The sequence below is a fragment of the Pelophylax lessonae genome (genome assembly GCF_965119305.1).
Source record: "Pelophylax lessonae genome assembly, chromosome: 1".
In the NCBI taxonomy this organism is placed as follows: Eukaryota; Metazoa; Chordata; class Amphibia; order Anura; family Ranidae; genus Pelophylax; species Pelophylax lessonae.
The window spans coordinates 492,264,471-492,286,995 of NC_138768.1; the positions used below are offsets into that span (position 1 = coordinate 492,264,471).

The window sequence follows — 22,525 nt, forward strand, 5'->3', positions numbered from 1 at the left end:
ACAGGTCCACATCTGGAGTGCCCCCAATAAAGGCACAGCTGCTGAAATACCTCCAGATGAAGGGACCATTCCCCTGCATCCAAAGCCTGTCGACTGAGGCAACCTGCCCACCAAGTTTTCCACACCTGGAAAGGGAACAGCGGAAGAGCTGGAACAAGGCCCAACTGCCCAATGAAGAATTGACACTTCCAAGGCCACAAGGACAACCTTGGTGCCCCCTTGGCAAATGACATAAGCCACGGTGGTGGCGTAGTCGATTGAAGGTGCACCGGGCAGCTGCAGGTGCCCAATCCAGTGAACCAGGCAAAGCCGGTTCGCTCTCAGCCCGAGGACATTTATCGGAAACCTGGATTCTAGTCCCATTCGAAAAGGATCGTCTTCTGGGGAATCCCCAAGAGGGATTGAGCGAAAGGGACCATCTCGAAAGAAGGCACCATCAGTCCCAGAACTCACATACAGGTCCCAAAGGACAACTATGTGAAGGACAGTAACAGTTGAACCGCAGTCTGAATTTCCAAGAGAGCGGGGCGTGGCCTGAAGCTTCATGTGAGCAGACGTGCGTGAGCTCCTCTCTCCCGGCATTAACGGTTTCTTATCATCCTGTGACCCGATACTCACCGCATCTCCGTTCCAGTGTGCCTGCCTGCTTACCGTGCCTCTCTGCCGCCATGTCTCCACCGTCCAAACGCTCCGAGGCCGCTGCCAAACTCGATCGTTTACGCCGCCAGGAGGACGGCGCGCAGGCCCAAGATGGCGGCGATCCACCCTCCGCTCCGGATCCGGCCGAGCGCTCCTTGGACAGCGGTAAGATCCTGGAGGCTATCTCTCAATGTCAGGCCACTCTTACCTCAAAAATCGAGGAGGTTAAGGTGGATATTTCGCTGATCCGCCAGGACATGCAGACACTCAGGGGGCGGATAACCGAGGTGGAGGATCGTTTGGGTGTTGTGGAGGATGAACTCCCCCCGGTTCGCACCTCAGTGGAGCAGGCCTCCAGGGACATTGCACAACTTTATGCTAAACAGGACGATATGGAAAATCGTTCTAGGCGGAACAACATCCGTTTTATCGGTCTCCCTGAGGGATCGGAGGGCACCGACCCAGCCACCTATCTGGAGAACCTGTTGGTCACTACCTACAGCCGCGCCGCCTTTTCCCAGGCTTTTGTGGTGGAAAGAGCCCACAGGATGCCAGCGAAGCGACCCCCCCAAGGTGCCCCTCCTAGGGTCTTTATTGCACGCTTACTTAACTACAGAGACCGGGATGCTGTGCTTCGCCTCGCCCGGGAAAAGGGCAACATCCCCTTGGACAATCACACTGTTATGGCATTTCCCGATTTTTCGGCTGCTGTTCAGAAGCAGCGCAGCCAGTTTACTGAGGTCAAGCGCCGGCTGCGTGTCCGCAATCTCAAATACTCCATGCTGTACCCTGCGAGGCTGCGCGTGGTGGCCGAAGACAGAGTGAGGTTCTTTGAGGATCCTGATTCCGCCGTGGCTTGGCTTGATGGCCTCCAATGAATAAGTGCTCTGCTGCCTGTTTGTATGTTTGATGTCCTTTTGCCCTGATGTTCCTGTTTTCCGCCGGGGTCTCCGCCTGCAGTCCTTACCGTTCCCCGATGGATTTGACTCTATGGACATGCCTCTCTGTTGCGGGACGCGGGATTCCCTGCCTGGCTGAGTCTTGAGTGGTATCTCTGCATGTGTTTTTCCCCCATTAATGCGGACCCCCTCCCCTGTGGCTGTCCTGCACCCCCACCCGCCGGACATGCCTCTTTGCTGTTTGACTGAATTTCCAAGAGAGTTTTTTTCCACGGAGGGAGAAAACACCCTGACTGAGGGCGAATTCAAAGTCAGGCCCAGATAGTCCAGTCTCATGGAAGGAACTAGGGATGACTTCCGAAGGTTAAGAACCCACCTGAACTCCTCCAGAATTCTCACTGTGACTTCCAAATTCGTTTGTCAGCACTGTAGGGGATTCCACACGGAGAAGCAGATCGGCCAGGAACCCCGGACCGATACCCCCTGCTGCCGCAACAGCGCCAGGACCGGAGCCAACACCTTTGTGAAGACCCTAGTAGCATAATCAAAACCAAAGGGTAACATCACAAACCGATAGAGATCCTTCCCCATGGCAAAAAACGGAGAACCCATAGGTGTCCAGAACATAACAGGATGTGAAAGTAGGCAGCTTGATGTATATGGAGGCCAGGAATTCCCCCCCGATGTAGGGAAGCCACCACCGTGCAAACCGATACCAACTTGAATTTTTGATCTGCACGGAACCATCAAAGGACCAGTTGGTCCACCTTGTTGAACTATGGCCTGAAATGCCCCACAGAGCGCCTGAAAGCAATCCGGGGACAGCCGTGCATTGGAAGGGAAAAAACCTTACCGGAAATAAACGGATCAAAACTCGATCGTTCAACTGGACCGCATTACCACCTGAATCCAGTCAGCCTCGACATGCAAAGACCTCCCCCCACCACCTAGACAGGTGAGGAAGCACCTTCGGGCCAAGCAGGCCTTGTCCGCAGGTGTGGAAAAAAAAAAACTCATGTTCTCCAGACCGGGGTCGTTTGGAACCACACGTGGAAAGTCTGGAAGGACTTCGCCACATTGACCATCCCCATCCCCGAGGGATGAAGAAATTGTTTGTGAGCCGAAAAGGGAAGAACCCTGACTGACGAAGGCCCTTACCCTTGTTAGCCTGTGGAAGAAAACACTCTTCCTCCCATGACACCCTTATATAATGTCATCCAGGGCAGTGCCAAACAGGCGTTCCCCAAAAAGGGAGATGCATTAAGACCGTCTTAGAAGTTTGATCCGCAGACCAACACTCCGGTCCAGAACGCTAAACATTCACCGCCGAAAACGACAAGGTGACCCATACAAGGGAGCCTCGACCAGTGCGGCATCGCAACAAATTGCAGCCCCTGCGCCAGCTGCTCCAACAACTCCCCCAGGGCAAGAGGAACATGCCCCACACCAAGTCACGGTGGTGGAACTCCACCCATCAGGCAGAATCTCCGTGGCAAGGGCAAACAAACACTGTTCCGAGTGCAGACTACACCAGGGAGTACAGATCGCAGGCCACAGCCCGCGCCATCCTATCCCCTCCAAGTCCTTAAGTACGGAGACTCCTCCACCAGAGCAACGGTAGTCCCATTCAGCTAGAGACCGTACGTCCACCAAAGGCGTTACAGCCCTCTGGACCAGAGACTCCCCAAAAGGGCAACGTCTAACGGCCTCTTAGACACCCCAGGGGGGGGAACGTCTCAGACGGACCCCTCCTACATGAGCAGCCAGAAAAAAAAAAAAAAGAGCAGCTCCAGATGGCATGCGAGTGCCAGATGCCACCTGCGCCCCAGGTGCAGTCGCCACTGCGACCCCCAAATTGCAGTGTCACGTACCGAAAACAGCCAGTGCATCCACCAGCGCCTGTCACGGCAGGGGAGATAGAAATGTCATCCTCATCATCTGAGACAGGATGCGAGGTAACAGACCGGCAGGGAGGCCCCACATCTGCGGCGGCTGAGGCAGACTCAGACTCCGAGACATCAGATGAGGCAGGGGTAGCCCGAGAAAAGTTTTAGCGCACCTACCACCTTCGCCCGGGCCCAAATGCTTCCTGAACTGCCGAAAAGGCATCGGACAGTCCTGAACTGTGGCCTCTGTGAGGGGGGTCAAGTGGGAACAAATGGCCTGCAGGGTCCATACTAAACCTGAGGAACCAGCCGGCAATTAAAAAAAAAAAAAGACAGATTACAAAAAAAATTAAAAAAGCGGCTTCACAGCGCTGCAGCGCCCCCCGGAGGGCAGGCACGGGCTAACAGATCCCCACAGAGAGGGAGAGACCACCCCCATGACTCACTGTCCTCCAGGCACTCCCACCGGCCTCCACAGCAAAAAAAATCTACCGCAAAATCGGCGAAAACCGATGTACCAAGATAGCTGCCGCCATAGAAGCAGACAGAGGCTACAACAAAATGGCGGCCCCGTTTGGGAATCAGGACCCTCCCAAACACCCATCCACTGCAGAAAACCCCACCAAGGTCCCCTGCCCGCACGATCATTTAAGCGCCGTGGACGGCGCATTTCCCCTGGCCCACTCATGCGGCCTGCACACTAGGCCCCAGCCTCAGGTAGGCCAAAACAGTCCCGCACGTGGGAGGGGGGGGGTACTGGGGGTCACAACAGGACAGAGGGAACCCTGGAGTGTGAGGGTCCGACCATCCCAGGGAGAGGGCCCGCGTCCACCCCAAAATCCGCCAGGGAAGGGGGGGGGGGGGACGTTTACTCACCACACCGGGAACACAGGCGGGCGCCATCTCCTGACACGACCACATGCCACCGGAGTAGGGGGGCTGTCGGCCAAATAGGAACGCTGTGACATAAGCCTAGACCCTGACGTGTGCGTCCTGGCAAGGAGTTTAACTCGCAGGACAGTCCCCGTCCAGTGGAACTATGTCGCGGCTGACCTATCGCGGAGCTAGTCTGCACGCACTCGCTGGTCAGACTGGGGTGACCACTGTATATGGGTGTCCAATCTGTAACCCAGTCAGGCATAATTGCTTGAAGATCTCACAGGAAAAAAACAAAAGTTCCGGAGAAAAAAAAAAAAGCTAGCTAAAAAAATAAAAAAAAAAATCTACAAAAACACCCTCTGCTACTTAACTGATCAGATCGATATCCCAAGGAGTTTAAATGAGTGGATGCTTTAATTAAATTTGATTAAAAAGTCTTACTTTAATTTTTTTGAGCAGAGTGCGTGCACGTACAGTGGGGATCGAAAGTTTGGGCACCCCAGGTAAAAATTTGTATTAATGTGCATAAAGAAACCAAGGAAAGATGGAAAAATCTCCAAAAGGCATCAAATTACAGATTAGACATTCTTATATGTCAACAAAAGTTAGATTTTATTTCCATCATTGACACTTTCAAAATTACAGAAAACAAAAAAATGGTGTCTGCAAAAGTTTGGGCACCCTGCAGAATTTATAGCATGCACTGCCCCCTTTGCAAGGCTGAGACCTGCCAGTGTCATGGATGGTTCTCAATCATCGTCTGGGAAGACCAGGTGGTGTCAAATCTCAAAGGTTTTAAATGCCCAGACTCATCTGACCTTGCCCCAACAATCAGCACCATGGGATCTTCTAAGCAGTTGTCTAGAAAAATGAAACTGAAAATAGTTGATGCTCACAAAGCTGGAGAAGGCTATAGGAAGATAGCAAAAAAGTAAGCAATGCAATTAAGAAATCATTGGGAAGGGGGCCAAAACAGTGGGAACAGTGGAAGTTAAAGCAAGATCTGGAAGACCAAGAAAAATATCAGACAGAACAGTTCACAGGATTGTGAGAAAAACAATTCAAAACCCACATTTGACTGCACGATCCCTCTAGAAAGATCTGGCAGACACTGGAGTTGTGGTACACTATTCCACTATAAAGAGATACTTGTACAAATATGGTCTTCATGGAAGAGTCATTAGAAGAAAACCTCTTCTACGTCCTCACCACAAAAATCAGCGTTTGAACTTTGCAAATGAATATTTAGACAAGCCTGATGCAAATGAACATATAGACAAGCCTGATGCATTTTGGAAACAAGTTCTGTGGACCAATGAGGTTAAGATTAAACTTTTTGGCCCAAATTAGCAAAAAATTGATTTTTGTAAAATCTTACCGTAAAATCCTTTTCTCTTAAGCTCATTGACAGACGCAGTCCTCTTGATTAATAACACATTGGGTTATACTGCCCTCTACAGGAGTAGGACACTAGACGGAAGGAAAACGTTCTGGCCACGCCTTAGGGGCAGTCCCAGAGGGTATATCCTCTCTCTCTCTACTACAGGAAGTCAGTTATGTCACAAAGCAGTGTCAGAGAATTTAACCCAACCCAACTCAAAAAAACGAGGGGCGGGTACTGCGTCTGTCAATGAGCTTAAGAGAAAAGGATTTTACGGTAAGATTTTACAAAAATCCATTTTTCTCTGTCGCTCATTGACAGACGCAGTCCTCTTGATTAATAACACATTGGGACGTCCCAAAGCAGTGCCACAAATGAGGGGTGGGATAACAGAAAAATTTAAATCTAGAAGGCCCAACCGGTGCCGACTAGAAGTCTTTAAAGGCTCATTATACTAAAGAATGAGACTCAACTGAAAATCCAACGGAAAAAAACCCTCGAGGTAGACCACCGGTCTCCTCAAATTGCGGCCTGCAGAACCTTGCGGCCAAAAGAGGCATCCGCCGATGCCATCACATCAACTTTAAAACATTTTGTAAAGGTATGAACCGACGACCAGGTAGCCGCCTTGCAAACCTGGACCACTGACACCTGATGGCGGAAGGCCCAGGAAGCACTAAGCGCCCGAGTGGAGTGCGCCTTAACAGGGAACGGGGGATCCCGACCCTTAATAGAATAAGCCTGTACCACCGTCTGTCTGATCCATTTGGAGATAGTCGCGGCAGATGCAGGCAACCCCTTTTTGGGGCCATCCGTGATCACAAAAAGTGAATCCGTTTTACGAAACGAGTCCGTAGTCTTCAGGTATACCCTGATTGCCCGAACCACATCCAAGGAATGTAACGCAAACTACCGAGGATGACTGGGCTTAGGACACAGGGAAAGTAATACAATATCTTCATTCAGATGAAACTCTGAAACCACTTTAGGAAGGAAGGATGGATTCGGACGAAGAACCACCTTATCCCTATGAACCACCAGATATGGGGGAACGACAAGATAATGCAGCCAGTTCTGACACCCTGCGTGCAGAAGTGATAGCCACCAAGAAGGCCACCTTCTGGGATAAAGTAAGCAAGGGAATCTCCCTGATATCTTCAAAGGGAGGTTTCTGAAGAACCGACAACACCAGATTAAGATCCCAGGGCGGTAAGGGCGCGCGCACTGGCGGAGCCAGGTGCCGCACTCCCTGGATGAAATTCCGCACCAAGGAATAAGTAGCCAAAGGTTTCTGAAAGAAGATTGCTAACGCTGAAACCTGACCCTTGATAGTGCTCAAGGACAGCTTCTGCTCAACCCCCTGTTGCAGAAAAGCCAAGATTCGGGTCACCAAATAGGTACGTGGGGGAATTCCAAGGGATTGACACCACGCAATATAAACCTTCCATGTGCGATAATAGACTTTGCTAGAAGTCGCTTTCCTTGCTATAATTAGAGTAGGAATAACTGAAGCTGACAATCCCTTGTCCTTCAGTACCTGGGTCTCAATGGCCAGGCCGTTAAAGCCAGCGATTGTAAAGCAAGATGGAAGATCGGTCCCTGAGACCGCAGATCCTCCTTGAGAGGAAGTCTCCAAGGATCGTCCGCGACCAGTCTGCCCAAGTCGGCGTGCCCGGCTTGACGAGGCTAGTCCGGAATTACCAGGATAACTGGCATTCCCTCCACCTCTATCCTGCGGAGAAGCTTCAGCAGCAACTTGAGAGGAGGGAAGACATACAGTAGCTGATACTGCCCCTACGGGGCGATCCGCGCGCCTGCTGTGTCCGCTAGAGGATCGCGGGTGCGGGCTACAAACCTCCGCACCTTCCTGTTGAGCCGAGATGCCAACAGATCCACCTCCGGGGTGCCCCACTGAAGGCACAGCTGGTGAAATCCTTGGTGCTCGACCTAAGCCACAGCCATGGCATTGTCTGACTGGATCCGAACCGGGCTGCCCTAGAGCTGCTCGGTCCAGAAAAATCAGACAAAATCTGATCGCTCTCAGTTCCCACACATTTATCAGAAAATTGGACTCTATCGGAAGTAGTAACTTCCTCTGGCTGAGCATAGGAGACCGAAGCCACCAGACCAGAGACTCCCTGGTCCGCTCGCTCACCCGGATCCGATTCCTGGAGGGAACTGGGAATGATCTTTGCAAAAAGTGAAGAAAACGTCCTGCTCAAGGAACGGAAACTACCGCTCCCTGTAGCATACGAACGATGGAAGGGAAGAATTGCACCGGTAGAAGTGATCGACACTCGATCTTGTATCCCGACCGTATGACCTCCTGAACCCCTTTGTACGGGATTCAGGAAAGCCCTGGATCTGGAAACCAGTGAAGACGTCCCCCCACCCCAGAAATGGGTGGGGGCGCACCTTCAGGCTGTGTTGGTCTTATCTTCAGGTTTGGCTGAGCCGGATTTTTGTTTACCCGACCAGCGCCCTCTGAAACCCCCTGAGGGGGCTTTGGAGCCCTTCTCGCTCGCCCCAGCGGAGCGAACAAACCTTTTATGAGCGGAAAAAAATGGATTTTTGTAAAATCTTACCGTAAAATCCTTTTCTCTTAGCTCATCGACAGACGTAGTCCTCGGTGATACACCACCTTCGGGTTATGTTACCTCCGCAGGAGCAGGACTAGACAGGAAATTAAAAAGCTCTGGCCACACCCTAGGGGCAGTCCCAGAGGGTATATCCTCTCTCTCTCTGCCTCAGCAAATCAGTTATGTGAAAAAGCAGTGCTTAGAGAATTTAACCCAACCCAACTCCAAAACAGAGGGGCGGGGACTACGTCTGTCGATGAGCTAAGAGAAAAGGATTTTACGGTAAGATTTTACAAAAATCCATTTTTCTCTAGCGCTCATCGACAGACGTAGTCCTCGGTGATACACCACCTTCGGGACGTCCCAGAGCAGTATCACAACTGAGGGGTGGGAAAATGGAAATCAATCCCAATCTAGAAGGCCCAACCGGTGCCAACTAGAAGTTTACAATGCTCATCCTTAATGATGAGACTCAACCAAAAAAAGAGAAAACAATTTTTTTTTTTTTTTTTTTTCCAAACAGAAAAAAACCCTCGAGGTAGACCACCGGTCTCCTCAAATTGCGGCCTGCAAAACCTTGCGGCCAAATGAGGCATCCGCCGATGCCGTCACATCAATTTTATAGAATTTTGTAAAGGTATGTACCGACGACCAGGTGGCCGCCTTACATACCTGGACCACTGACGCCTGATGGCGAAAGGCCCAGGAAGTACTGAGCGCTCGAGTGGAGTGCGCCCTAACAGGGAACGGAGGACTCTGACCCTTAATAGAATAAGCCTGTACCACCGTTTGTCTAATCCATTTGGCAATGGTCGCGGCAGATGCAGGCAAACCCTTTCTGGGGCCATCCGTGATCACAAAAAGTGAATCCGTCTTACGGAATGATTCCGTAGCTTTCAGGTATACCCTGATTGCCCGAACCACATCTAAGGAATGCAACGCATGTTCCCGATGATGCTTGGGCTGAGGACACAAGGAAGGTAGTACAATATCTTCATTCAGATGAAAATCTGAAACCACCTTGGGAAGAAAAGATGGCTTAGGATGAAGTACTACCTTATCCCTATGAATCACTAGGTATGGTGACTGGCATGATAATGCAGCCAGTTCTGACACCCTGCGAGCAGAAGTAATAGCCACCAAGAAGGCCACCTTCTGGGATAGAGTAAGCAAGGGAATCTCCCTGATGTTTTCAAAGGGAGGTTTCTGTAGAACCGACAAAACCAAATTAAGATCCCAGGGCGGTAAGGGCGCGCGGACTGGAGGAGCCAGGTGCCGCACCCCCTGGATGAAATTCCGCACCAAGGATTTGGTAGCTAAAGGCTTCTGAAAGAAGATTGCTAATGCTGAAACTTGACCCTTGATGGTGCTCAAGGCTAGCTTCTGCTCAACCCCTTGTTGCAAAAAGGCCAATATTCGAGATACCGAATAGGTACGTGGAGGAAATCCTAAAGATTCGCACCACGCAATATAAGTCTTCCATGTGCGATAATAGACTTTGCTGGAAGTCGCTTTCCTTGCTTTAATAAGGGTAGGAATGACTGAAGTAGACAAACCTCTGTCCTTCAGTACTTGGGTCTCAATGGCCAGGCCATTAAAACCAGCGACTGTAAAGCACGAAGGTAAATTGGTCCTTGAGACCACAGACACTCCCTGAGACGAAGTTCCCACGGAACGTCTGCGACTAACATGTCCAAGTCGGCCAGGCCGGCTTGAGGAGGCCAGCCTAGAATTTCTAGGACCACTGGCGCTGATTGGATCTGAACCAGGCGTCCCTAGAGGTATCTGGCCCCGACCATCCGAGAAAGTCTGGTCGTTTTCTGTTCCCACACATTTATCAGATACCTGATTGCTATCAGGAAGGGTGATCTTTTCTGGTTGAACCTCAGGGACCGAAGTCACCCGACTAGAGGCTACTTGGCCTATCTGGTCAACCAGATCCGATTCCTGTGAGGTATCGGGACTAATCTTAGGAAAAGGTAAAGGAAAAGATCTTTTCAGGGAACGGTAACTACCGCTTCCTGTGGTACTTAAATGTTGGAAGGGAAGAATCGCACCGGTAGTAGTGGTTGATGCTCGATCTAATGTCCTGAATACCGGTGAAAACGTCCCCCCACCCTGAAACTGGGTGGGGGCGCACCTTCAGGCTGTGTACTCCTTTGCTTCGGGTTTGGCTGGGTTGGTCCCCTTCTTGAACCCTCCTGGAGGAGTCTTGCCTTTCCCGCTAGTACCAGCCGGGCGCCCTTTATGGGCGGTAAAGAAAGGTCCTCGCTTGTTGCGAGGTCCCTTAGCTTTTGCAGCCTGTGGCAAAAAAGTGCTCTTGCCCCCAGTGGCATCCTTAATGATTTCATCTAGGTTGGCTCCAAATAGACGATTCCCCTGAAAGGGGAGATTGGTCAAGGTCTTTTTGGAACCTAGGTCAGCTGACCAGCATTTTAACCACAGCACACGTCTGAGGATCACTGCTAACTTAGATGCATGCCCTAATAGGGGAGTAGTGTCCAAGGCTGCGTCACAGATAAACCGTAGCCCTTGTATGATCTGTTCCATCAAATCAGATGTCTCCTGGGGAATATCTTTTCCCCTAAGATCTTGGCGTACCATTTTCGCCCATTCCGTAAGTGTCTGGGAAACTAGACCAATAACGATTACTGGTCTAAATGCTGACCCTATCAGAGAAAAGATAGTGCGGGACTCTGCTTCTATCTTTCGATCCACCGGATCCTTAAAGGACGAAGTGTCCTCCACTGGAATAACCGTGGCTTTATTCAGCCTGGAAATAGGCGGATCCACGACTGGTGGTACCGTCCATTTCTTAATGATGGATTCCTCAAACGGATAGCGTCTAGCAATACGCTTGGAAATAGTAAAGGTACGTTTAGAATGCTCCCATTCTCCTTTAATCTGATTACCAAAACATTTAGGTACAGGAAAAGCCTTCGCCGTCTTGATGGGCTTATTAGTCCCAAAAGGCCTCTCTGTTTCAGTTGCCTCTGCCGGTAAAGCCTCAAGTTTTAAGGTTTCTTGCACTGCCACAACTAGTGCGTCCACCAATGCTTCTTCCTGAATTATAGCAAGAGAAGAAGCGTCCTCCTCACTGTCTGAGGGGGCTTTACCTGGGATAACAGCCCTTGCAGAGGAACCTGCAACTGCCGTGACCATCTCTGAATCTGAGTCAGAGGTGTCAGATGGTATAGGGGTAGGCGGGGGTCGCTTCCTTGACCCCCGTCCCTGACAGGCCGCCTCCACCCGAGCCACCATAGACTCCAAAATTGCTGTAAATGACTCTATACTCTGTGCACCGGCGGGTCCCGAGGCCCCCTCGAGGGAAACAGGTGGGGGAATATGTGTGGCAGGGTCCATAATAACTCCAGTTACTTCCTGGATAATATAATTCAAAAGTAAAGAAAAAAACTTTTTTTTTTTTTTTTTTTTCTTTTCTGACCCCCAGCGCCACAAAAAGCCCCTTAGTGTTACCTGCTTAGGGATCCCTATCGATCGAGAGAGAGAGAGAGATAGACCCCCAGGCTCACCACTTGATGCTCAGAGTTAAACTGCAACAGCTTACAGCGCTGTCTTGACAAACAGGAAGTCTCTTGGCTGGCTGCCCAGGAAGAAAGGAGGCGGCTCCGCCCCTCTGCACGCCTTCCGGCGCCTCCCCCAAGCTCCACGAGGTGTAGGATCACCTCAAACATGGCCGCCCCCATGCTGGAGACACGAGGCTACGCCAAAATGGCGGCTCGTGCGATCCAGCAAAAAAAATGGCGGCGGCCTAAACTGAATAGCGGTGTGCTGCAGGGCACACAACACTCTCTCTGCATGGGGATATGGCGTGGTTGGCGGTACCGGCCCTGGCGGACCGCGTGGCCGTTCGGGAGGCCTGCTATTAGCTGGAGATCTGATTTGGAAGGCAGTCTACATGTCCGTGGCTTCTGACTGGTAGGTAGCTTATACTTAACCCATAAGATTCCCAGAATGCCACAGATTACATCTTTAAAACATGTATACAATAGATTGTTAGCTCCCAAGCCAAGCCTCCTGGCTTTTGCACACATAAATCACACTCAAAGTAGGAGGATTTGTGACATGTTATAGGATAGAAAGGACTCTTTCTTACCATACAGAGAGGGGCCCGCGTTCACCACAAAACCCGTCAGGGAAAAAGGGGGAACATACTACTCACCATACCGGAACCAGGCGGGCACCAACTCCTGACAGTACCCCTCTCCACCGGGGCGGGAGGGCTGTCGACCGATACGGACGCCGTGACTCATGGTCTTTGGCGTTTCGGCGAGACGTTTAACTCGCGTGGACAGTCCTTTAATGGGACTTTGTCGCGGCCGACCCAGCGCGGAGCTATGGCCTGCACGCGCTCGTAGGCTGAACTGGGGTGACCACCGGATCTCAACATCCAGCCCGTCGCCCAGTTCAGCTTTCTTGCTTGAAGATCTCACAGGAACACTGGAGAAAAAAGCTGTCTAAAAAAAAAATCCTTTAAGAAAAAATTCTTGCCAGGACCTAAGATCCCAGCAAGGTGTCTAGGTCCTTACTCCTAACTAGACAGAAAATAACTGATTTGCTGAGGCAGAGAGAGAGAGGATATACCCTCTGGGACTGCCCCTAGGGTGTGGCCAGAGCTTTTTAATTTCCTGTCTAGTCCTGCTCCTGCGGAGGTAACATAACCCGAAGGTGGTGTATCACCGAGGACTACGTCTGTCGATGAGCGCTAGAGAAATCTGATTTTTGTAAGATCTTACCGTAAAATCCTTTTCTCTTAAGCTCATTGACAGACGTAGTCTTCTTGATTCACAAGAACTGGGTTATGCTGCCCTCTACAGGAGTAGGACTAGGCAGAAAGAAAAAACGTTCTGGCTCCACCCTAGGGGCAGTCCCAGAGGGTATATCCTCTTCCTGTCTGCTACAGAGAATCAGTTCTGTCCCAAAGCAGCAACAGAGAATTTAACCCAACCCAACTCAATGATAGAGGGGCGGGTACTACGTCTGTCAATGAGCTTAAGAGAAAAGGATTTTACGGTAAGATCTTACAAAAATCCGATTTTCTCTGTCGCTCATTGACAGACGTAGTCTTCTTGATTCACAAGAACTGGGACATCCAGAAGCAGTGCCACAAATGAGGGGTGGGATTGACCGAAATCAAAATCCAAACTAGAAGGCCCAACCGGAGCCAACCAGAAGTATCAAAGGACTCATCGAGTAAACAGATGAGACCTACCCCACAAATCCTCAAGGTAGACCAACAGTCTCCTCAAACAGTGGCCTGCAGGAACCTTGCGGCCAGAAGAGGCATCTGACGATGCCATCACATAAACCTTATACAATATTGTAAAGGTATGAACCGACGACTAAACAGTCGCCTTGAAAACCTGAACCACTGACGCCTGATGGCGGAGGGTCCAGGAAACTCTAAGCGCCCGAGTAGAATGCGCCTTAACAGGGAACGGGGGATCCCGACCCTTAGATAAAATAAGCCTATACCACCGTCTGTCTGATCCATCTAAAGATGGTCGCAGCAGAACAGGCAACCCCTTCTTAGGGCCATCCGTGATCACAAACTGTGAATCCGTCTTACAAATTGAATCCGTAGTATTCAAATATATCCTGATCGCCCGAACTACATCCAAGGAATGCCATGCAAATTCTCGAGGATGATTGGGCTAAGGACATAGGAAGGACAATACACTGTCCTCATTCAATGAAACTTTGAAACCACCTTAGGAAGGAAGGATGGATTCGGATGAAGAACAACCTTATCCCTATGAACCACCAGATCTGGGGAACAACAGGATAATGCAGCCAGTTCTGACACCCTGCGCTGGCCATAAACGTAAAGGTTTCTTAGTTTTAACCTACTGACTTAACACAAGAAGTCTAAAAAATTCTTACATTAATTTTAACAGTGTAGGTCGGATAACCTCTCACTGAGGTCTGACAGCTGGGATTGCATGCTACCAGAATACCCAAACAGTGCAAGCACCTGCTTGGATGCAGTTGCTGTTTGGCTACAAAATTTTCCACTTATAGTTACATAGTTACATAGTAGGTGAGGTTGAATAAAGACAACAGTCCATCCAGTTCAACCTGTGTAGGTGTGTGTGGCTGCAATCATCTCACATACCCCTGTATGTTCTGATCCTTGAGATGTACGTCTAATAGTCTTTTGAAAGCCACCATACTTCCCGCAGAAACCACCTCTTGTGGTAGAGAATTCCACAATCTTGTAGCCCTAACCGTAAAGAACACCCCACGTTGCCTGAGGTTAAAACGCTTCTCCTCTAATCGCATTGTATGCCCCCGAGTCCTCATGCAATCCCTTTGACTGAACAGCTTTTTTTCTAACATAACAAGTCAAATAAAAAATGACTTGTCAATCTGGGTGTTGCGAAACAGACTGAAATTCAATGCATGTATGGTCAGCGTTAGGGATTCCAGGGGGCTCCAAATGCAATATGAAGACTTACACAAGTACTTCGATAGTTTCACTTCAGCACTACTGGTGTAAAACCTTTACCAGTTAGCCCAGGTACTGTTAATTCTAAAAGTAGAATTAAAAAAAAAAAAAATAGACATTTCAAAAAGCACATATAAACATACAAATTTCTTCCGAGCATGTTGCAGAGCTTCAGATTCTTCCAATTTCTTTGCTTCCTCTCGAAATTTTTTAATGTTTTCCTCCATTTCTTTGTTTTTTGAAAGTTCTTGTTTGATATTATCAAGAAGCCCAGCTAGAAATCCTCGTCTACTGTGAGATGAATAGTACCGCCACTACAAGGAGAAAGAAAAGCAGAATTACTTCAATGAGTTATATGCAGAGTGTAACAATAGAGTATGCACCTCAAAAAGATAACAAATATAAAAAAAGGGGGTGGGGGTGCTAGTGTAAAAGGTACAATAGGGAAGGGTCAGTCATTCTTCATTTTTAACTTTTGAAACATTAGAAATTTTGGAGGCCAAAAATGGAGTCATCTGCAAAATGCCGATAAGAGAAAAAGCTCCTGATCATGGCACCAAAAATGTTTTTTACTATGATTTTAATGTGCTTATGTTGTGTTTTTCATAGGTCACGTGACTACAAAAATATAATTTTTTTCAAGAATTTACCTTAAAATTATTTTCTCTGAGTCCTGACAGACGCAGCCACTTCATAGTTTCCTCACAGATAGGTAATGGGCCACCTACAGGAGTAGACTAGGCAGTGAAACCATTTGAAAAACTTTTCACTAGACACACCCTTAGGGGCTGTCCCCTCAGACATAACCCCAGACACATTGTGCTTACTAATCAGTTTCGTAGCAAGCAGTGAAGGAAAAAGGCAACCAACCCAAAAATAGAGGAGGGGTGGGGGCTGCGTCTGTCAGAGGACTCAGAGAAAATAATTTTACGGTAAGTTCTTAGAAAAAACTGAATTTTTGTAAAATCTTACCGTAAAATTCCTTTCTCTGAGTCCTCTGACAGTCGCCGCCCAGTCATACAGTCTTCACCAATGGGTATTGACCTCTTATCCACAGGAGCAAGCTAGGCATAAGACTTGTTAAAAACAAAGCAATTTACATAGACATACCTACAGGGGGCTGTCCAACTGGTCCAATACCCCCAGCTAGCCTCATTACCAATTCAGTTTGGTAGCAAGCAGTAGATAGTCCATGAACCCCAAAAAGAAGGGCGGCGTCTGTCAGAGGACTCAGAGAAAGGATTTTTTTACGGTAAGATTTTAGAAAGAGGAAGTAAGAGAAAAGTGAATTTTTGTAAATCTTACCGTAAAATTCCTTTCCCTGAGTCCTCTGACAGTCGCCGCCCACTCATACAGTCTTCACCAATGGGATGTCCCAAAGCAGTGTAGACATGAGGGGTGGGAAGCGCAACCGTCACAAAGGCACCCAGGTCAGAGAAGGGAACCTTATCTGAACAGAAAGGTAAACCCTCTGGGTAACAGAAAAACTCAACTGGAGCAAACAACGCAGGAAAGCAAAATAACCAAGGGGGAAACAACCCCAACAGACAGGGACCTGCAAAACTAGGGCCCCCTTAAGGCACTGCCGCACACAGAACCTTGCGGCCAAAGGAAGCATCTGCAGATGCCAGAACCTCAAGTTTGTAAAATTTGGAAAGGGTGTGCACCGACGACCAAGTCGCAACCTTGCACACCTGGGCCACCGAAGCCTGTTGCTGGAAAGCCCAGGAAGCACTCACCGCTCTGGTAGAGTGCACCTTGACAAGGAAGGGCGGTAACTGTTTCCTAAACGAATAGGCCTGTACAATCGTCTGTCTGATCCATCTAGAAATGGTTGCCGCAGACGCAGCCATACCCTTCCGAGGTCCCTCATGAAGGACAAAAAGAGAATCCGACTTTCTGAAGGAAGCAGTGGACGACAGGGAGACCCTGATCGCCCGGAATACATCCAAGGAATGCAAGGCACACTCCTTAGGATGCTTAGGGTTCGCACATAGCGAAGGTAAGACAATATCCTTGTTAAGGAGAAAATCAGAAACCACCTTAGGAAGGAAGGATTGGTTAGGTCGCAAGACCACCTTATCCCTATGAACCACAAGGTAAGGGGAGCGGCAAGACAAGGCCGCCAACTCCGACACTCTGCGAGCAGATGTGATAGCCACCCGAAAGGTAACCTTTCTCGTCAGCAGAGGCAGACAAATGTTTCTGATCTTTTCAAAGGGAGGATGTTGCCAAACGGACAGGACCAAGTTTAACTCCCAAGGAGGTAAAGGCGCTCTCCGAGGAGGAGCTAAATGATGCACACCTTGATAAAGGTGAATATCAATGAATTAAACGCCAAGGGGCGCTGAAAAAGGATGGCCAGTGCAGACAACTGGCCCTTAATAGTGGCTAGCGCAAGACGCTGGTCCACACCAGATTGGAGGAAGGCTAACACCCTCGGCACCGAAAGGGAGCGAGGATGGATGCCCCTGGATTCACACCAGGCAAAATAAACCTTCCAAGTACGGTAATAGATCTTACCGGACGAGGCCTTCCTAGCCCTGAGTAGGGCAGGAATGACCGCCAACGAGAGACCCCGATCTCCCAAGACCTGGCTTTTAACAGCCACGCCGCTAAGGTCTGCAACCGTAAAGCAGGATGGAAGATCAGCCCCTGAGACAGCAGATCGTCTCGACCGGGAGCCACCACGGAGTCTCGACGACCAGTTGGACGATGACCACGTATCAAGACCGGCGCGGCCAGTCTGGGACCACCAGAATCACCAACTTTAGTTCCGAGACTAACCTGCGAAGGAACCTGGCCAACAACCAAAACGGAGAAAAAGGCAGGATCAGGCAAAACTGATTCCAAGGCACCACCAGCGCATCCGATGCGACTGCCAGAGGAACGCGCGTTCGTGCCACGAACCTTTCCACCTTGTTGGTTAGCCGAGAGGCGAACAGATCCACATCCGGGGATCCCCGGCTCGCAAACCGCATCTGAAAAACCTCCGGGTGTATGGACCATACTCCCTGGTCCAGGGTCTGGCGGCTCAGATAATTGGCCTGCCAATGCTCCACACCCGGAATGTTTACAGCCGAAATCGCCGGGACTTGCTTCTCGGCCCAAGACAGAATTCTGGTCACTTCCTGGGCCGCCCGGGCACCCCTGGTGCCCCCGTAATGATTTGATGTAAGCCACCTCAGTGGCGTCGTCCACCCTGGCCCCGAAGATGAGCCGACCAACAGAGCAAGCATAATCTGATCGATCGCAATTCCAAGATGTTCATCAGCAGGGAGGATTCCTCCTCCGACCAAGTGCCCTGGGCAGACAGAATGCCCAGAACGCCACCCCAGCCTGACAGGCTGGCATCCGTGGTGATCACAGTCCACAACAACGGGCGGAAGGAGTTTTCCTCCGTCAGAGTCGAGGACAGGAGCCACCAGAGAAGATCCTCTCTGACTTGGCGACTCAGAGATATCCTCCTTTCCAAGGAATGAGGATGCCTGTCCCACCTGGTCAAGATCTCCGCTTGAAGAGATCGCATGTGGAGCTGTGCAAACGGAATTGCCGCGAAGGCTGACACCATCAACCCCAGGGACCACATGCAGGCCCTGAGCGACGAGGAATCCTTGTCCCGAAGGGACCTGACCTCGTCCTGTAGAGTCCGGAGCATGTCCTCCAGCAGGAAACCTTTACTCGGGTAGAGTCCAGGACCATTCCCAGATAAGTGAGACAAACAGAAGGGGACAAAGTCGACTTCTGAACGTTGATGGTCCATCCGAACTCCCGGAGCGTCTGAATGGTAGTTGACAGATCGCATAAGAGACTCGGGCTGGCACTCGATCGTAACAGGAGATCGTCCAGATATCCCCAGAGCGCAATCCCCTGCGTCCGCAACAGGGCCAGAACAGGAGCCAGCACTTTGGGAAACACCCTTGGAGCTGAAGCGAGACCGAAAGGTAACGCCACCAACTGATAGTGACCCTCCGCGAATGTGAAATCGGAGGAACCTCTGAAGACCCGCTAATATAGAGATGTGTAAACACGCATCCTCAAGAGCGGTGGAAGCCAGTAAATCTCCTGGACTTAAGGAGGCCACCACCGAACTGAGGGATTCCACGCGGAACTTTTGAACCCGCGCAAGCGGTTCAGAGCTTTCAAGTCCAGAAATGGATGTACCTTGCCCTCCTTACTGGGCACAGTGAACAGAGTCGAGTACAACTTCCGAAACCTGTCCCAAAGAGGCACCGGGACAATCGCTCCCTGGCAAGAAAATCCTGAACTGCCCGATCTGTAACCGATCTGGGGTCAAATGAAGATTTGAGGGAAAGAATCTATCCGCTGGCCACGAAAGGAATACGAGCCTGTATCCCGATCGAATGATTTCCAGAACCCACCTGTCCTGAACCCGGAGCAGCCAAAGGGCTAGGAAACTGCGCAGACGTCCCTCCACCCCTGCAATGGGTGAGGGCGTCCCTGCAGGTGGAGGCGGAAGGACCCACCGGCTGGCATGGGTGGAGTTTTGCTTGCCCACCCAGGGCTTCCTCTGACCACCCTGGACCTTAAAGGGTTACCCCTTGACCTGTGCCTTGAAGGCACGAAGGGACCCCCGATTCAGTTTAAAGAAAGGCCCCGCTTAACGAGGAAAAACTTACCCCAGGGGTTCTGGGGCAGCAGAGGGCTACTGCCCCCTGTGCCTCCTTAAACCAACTCGTCCAGGGAATCCCCAAAAAGACGATTCCCCTCATAAGGTATGTTAGACACCATATTCCTGGAGTCTGGTCAGCCGACCAGCTCATCAGCCACATTAAACAATGGAGCAGCACCGTGACACCAGACAGCCGAGCCGCTAGAGGAGCCTCCTCCAAGGCCGCGTCACACAGGTACAAAACACCTGCCAGACGCATCTGCTCCCCTTCTCCACAGTAGTTGGAGGGTCGGAATCCGCCTCCAGAGTGCATTTGAGCACTGAACACTGGAGAATCCTCCGAGGACATGAGTGGCCTTGTTTAACCTGGACCCTGTGCGATCCACTTTAGGGGACACAGTCCGTCGTGAATCCATAGGAGACACGAAAGGGCAATGGAATTGAAACAGTTTTGGTACCACAAGAGGGCGCATTAAATGTACGCCATTGTTCGTTCACCGTCACGTGAAACTCAGCGGGACAAGGAATACCTGTGTCGTTTTTCGGGTTCTGCGAGTCCCAAGGAAGACTGCTCCCCCGATGGGTGGGCTCATCCTCTAAATGCAGTGTCTCTTAAACCGAGGAAATAAGCGCAGACATAGCAGCGCGTTCTTTGGTCCCCCTGGGACACTAAGTCGCAAGAGCCGCAGTAAGGGTAGAAGATTCAGGCACACCTGAATCACCCACCAAGGACTGGGAGGAAGTTCGCTGTCCTGGGACTCCCACGAAAATTAACAAAAGATTGTATGGTGCTGGCCCTTTAAGGCTCGACGGCAGCGACACCCGCCGTCATGCACTGCAGTCAGGACCATAACTGAAGCACCCACCGATATCAAAAAATGACCAATAGCAAGAGAATATCCCCCAAACAGCAAGAAAGACCCCCAGGAGCGTTACCCTTCTGCCGAACGATTCCGCTCTATGCAGGAAAAGGAAGTGATGTCAGACCGCTAGAGCCAGGCAAGCACAGGCTAAGGAAAAATGGATGCCTATTGATTGCAATGGGAGGCTCCGGGAAAATGGCCGCCGACACGTGTCGACAGAGAACCATGCCACACACAAGATGGCGCCCAAATGGCGCCAATACTGCAGAGGAAAATGGCTGCTGAAGAGCCCACAGTGAGGTCAGGCAGCCGCCCATACCCAACATGGCGGACCCGCGGTTTTTACCGCAGCGGTCCGCCGCCACATGTCTGAACACCCACACAAAACACAAAAAAGTGCCGACATGGTAGGGACCCTCACAAACACCCACACAGTGTTTCCGCACACAGTAACTCCCCAGCAGGGACCAGGAGGATGCGAGCCCCAGACACAGACATGAGGGAAGGAGAACAGACCCAGCAGACTGTCATCCCACAAAGAGGCCCCACACAGAGTACTACTTACCCGACCAAGATGGCGTGGGCGCCTCATCACGACGGGAACCTCCCACCCCAGGTGGCGGGGTGCCGTCCGCCAAGGACAGGACATATGCCACACACGGTAAGACCGCAACTGAGGCATCCTGGCGAGGTGGCCACCTCGCGGGCGTTCGCCCCGGAGGACAGGGGCAGGTAGTTTGCGAGGCCAGGGCGTACACTTAGCCTGCTAAATGCTCGATGGCGGGCTGGGATTCCATAAGATCCTCTTTCCTGGAGTACCAGGACGACCAGTCCAATTCCCAGCTCCGCAAATGCTGTAGTCTTCCGAAGATCCGACGAACTAAACGCAGAACAAATAAAAAGCTAGTAGTGCAAGGAAACACTCTTGCAGAAAATAAAAGTAATAAAACAGAAAAAAGGCTGACACATGTAGCCCCAGCCCCAGCTCCTACCTAGGCAGAAGACAAACTGAATTGGCAATGAGGCTAGCCGGGGGTTTTGGACCAGTGGGACAGCCCCCTGTAGATGTGTATGTAAATTGCTTTGTTTTTAACAAGTCTTATGCCTAGCTTACTCCTGTGGATAAGAAGTCAATACCCATTGGTGAAGACTGTATGAGTGGGCAGCGACTGTCAGAGGACGTAAGAGAAATTCTATTTTCTCTTACGTCCTCTGACAGACGCAGCCACGTCATAGTTTCCTCACAAATGGGATGTCCCAAAGCAGTGTAGGCATGAGGGGTGGGAAGGATGCAACCAACAAAATGGTAACGATCCATCAAGGCCAGAAAAACATGGCAACAGGAGCTCAACCAACAAGAGCTAACCCCAAAACGAAAATTCACCCCACGAAGAGAAAGCCATGTCTCTTTAGCAAACAGCAGCCTGCAAAACCTTGCGTACAATCGTCTGTCTGATCCATTTGGAAATGGTTGCAGCGGATGCAGCCGAACCCTTACAAGGTCCCTCAGGAAGGACAAACAGGGAATCAGACGTCCGAAAGGATTCCGTAGCCGACAGGTAAACCCTGATCGCCTCAACCACATCCAGTGAACACAGAGAAAATTCCTTGGGATGCTTAGGCTTCGCACAAAGTGAAGGCAAAACAAGATCTTCACCTTAGGAAGAAAAGATTGGTTAGGACGTAGAACAACCATATCCCTATGAACGACCAGATAAAGCGAACGGCAAGACAGAGCCGTCAACTCAGACACCCTGCGAGCAGAGGCGATAGCCACCAGAAAGGCAAGCTTCTGGGACAGCAAACGCAGAGAGATTTCTCTAATATTTTCAAAGGGAGGCCATTTCAGAACGGACAAAACCATATTGAGATCCCACGGAGGCAAAGGGGGATCGCCTCGGAGGAGCCAGATGACGCACGCCTTGAAGAAAGATGCGTGCGAATAAGGGAGCTAGACGCCAGGGGACGCTGAAAGTAAAACGGCCAAGGCCGACACCTGACCTTTAAATCGTGCCCAAAGCCAAACATTGCTCCACACCTCTCTGCAAGAAAGACAAGACCCTCACCACCGAAACGGAGCAAGGATGCAACCCTTGCGACTCACCAGGCAATGTATGCCTTCCAGGTACAATGGTAAATCTTCCTGGAGGTAGCCTTCAGTGCTCTTAGCAAAGGTAGAAATCACAGCATCAGCGAGACCTCCGTCTCTCAACACGTGGCCTTCAACAGCCACGCCGTTAAAGCCAGAGACTGTAAAGCAGGATGGAAAATCAGCCCTTGAGATAGCAGATCTTCCC

The 22,525-nt window shown here is 50.5% G+C and overlaps 1 protein-coding gene across 1 annotated transcript in view; it reads right to left on the reverse strand.

The window, feature by feature from the left end:
* The window catches only part of TIMM44 (translocase of inner mitochondrial membrane 44), a 645,415-nt gene that overhangs the window by 516,472 nt on the left and 106,418 nt on the right, over nt 1-22,525 (reverse strand). Inside the window, exon 3 of the mRNA XM_082244204.1 lies at nt 14,876-15,046. Coding sequence (XP_082100330.1) covers nt 14,876-15,046 — 171 coding nt within the window. The remainder of the gene's footprint in view (nt 1-14,875; nt 15,047-22,525) is intronic.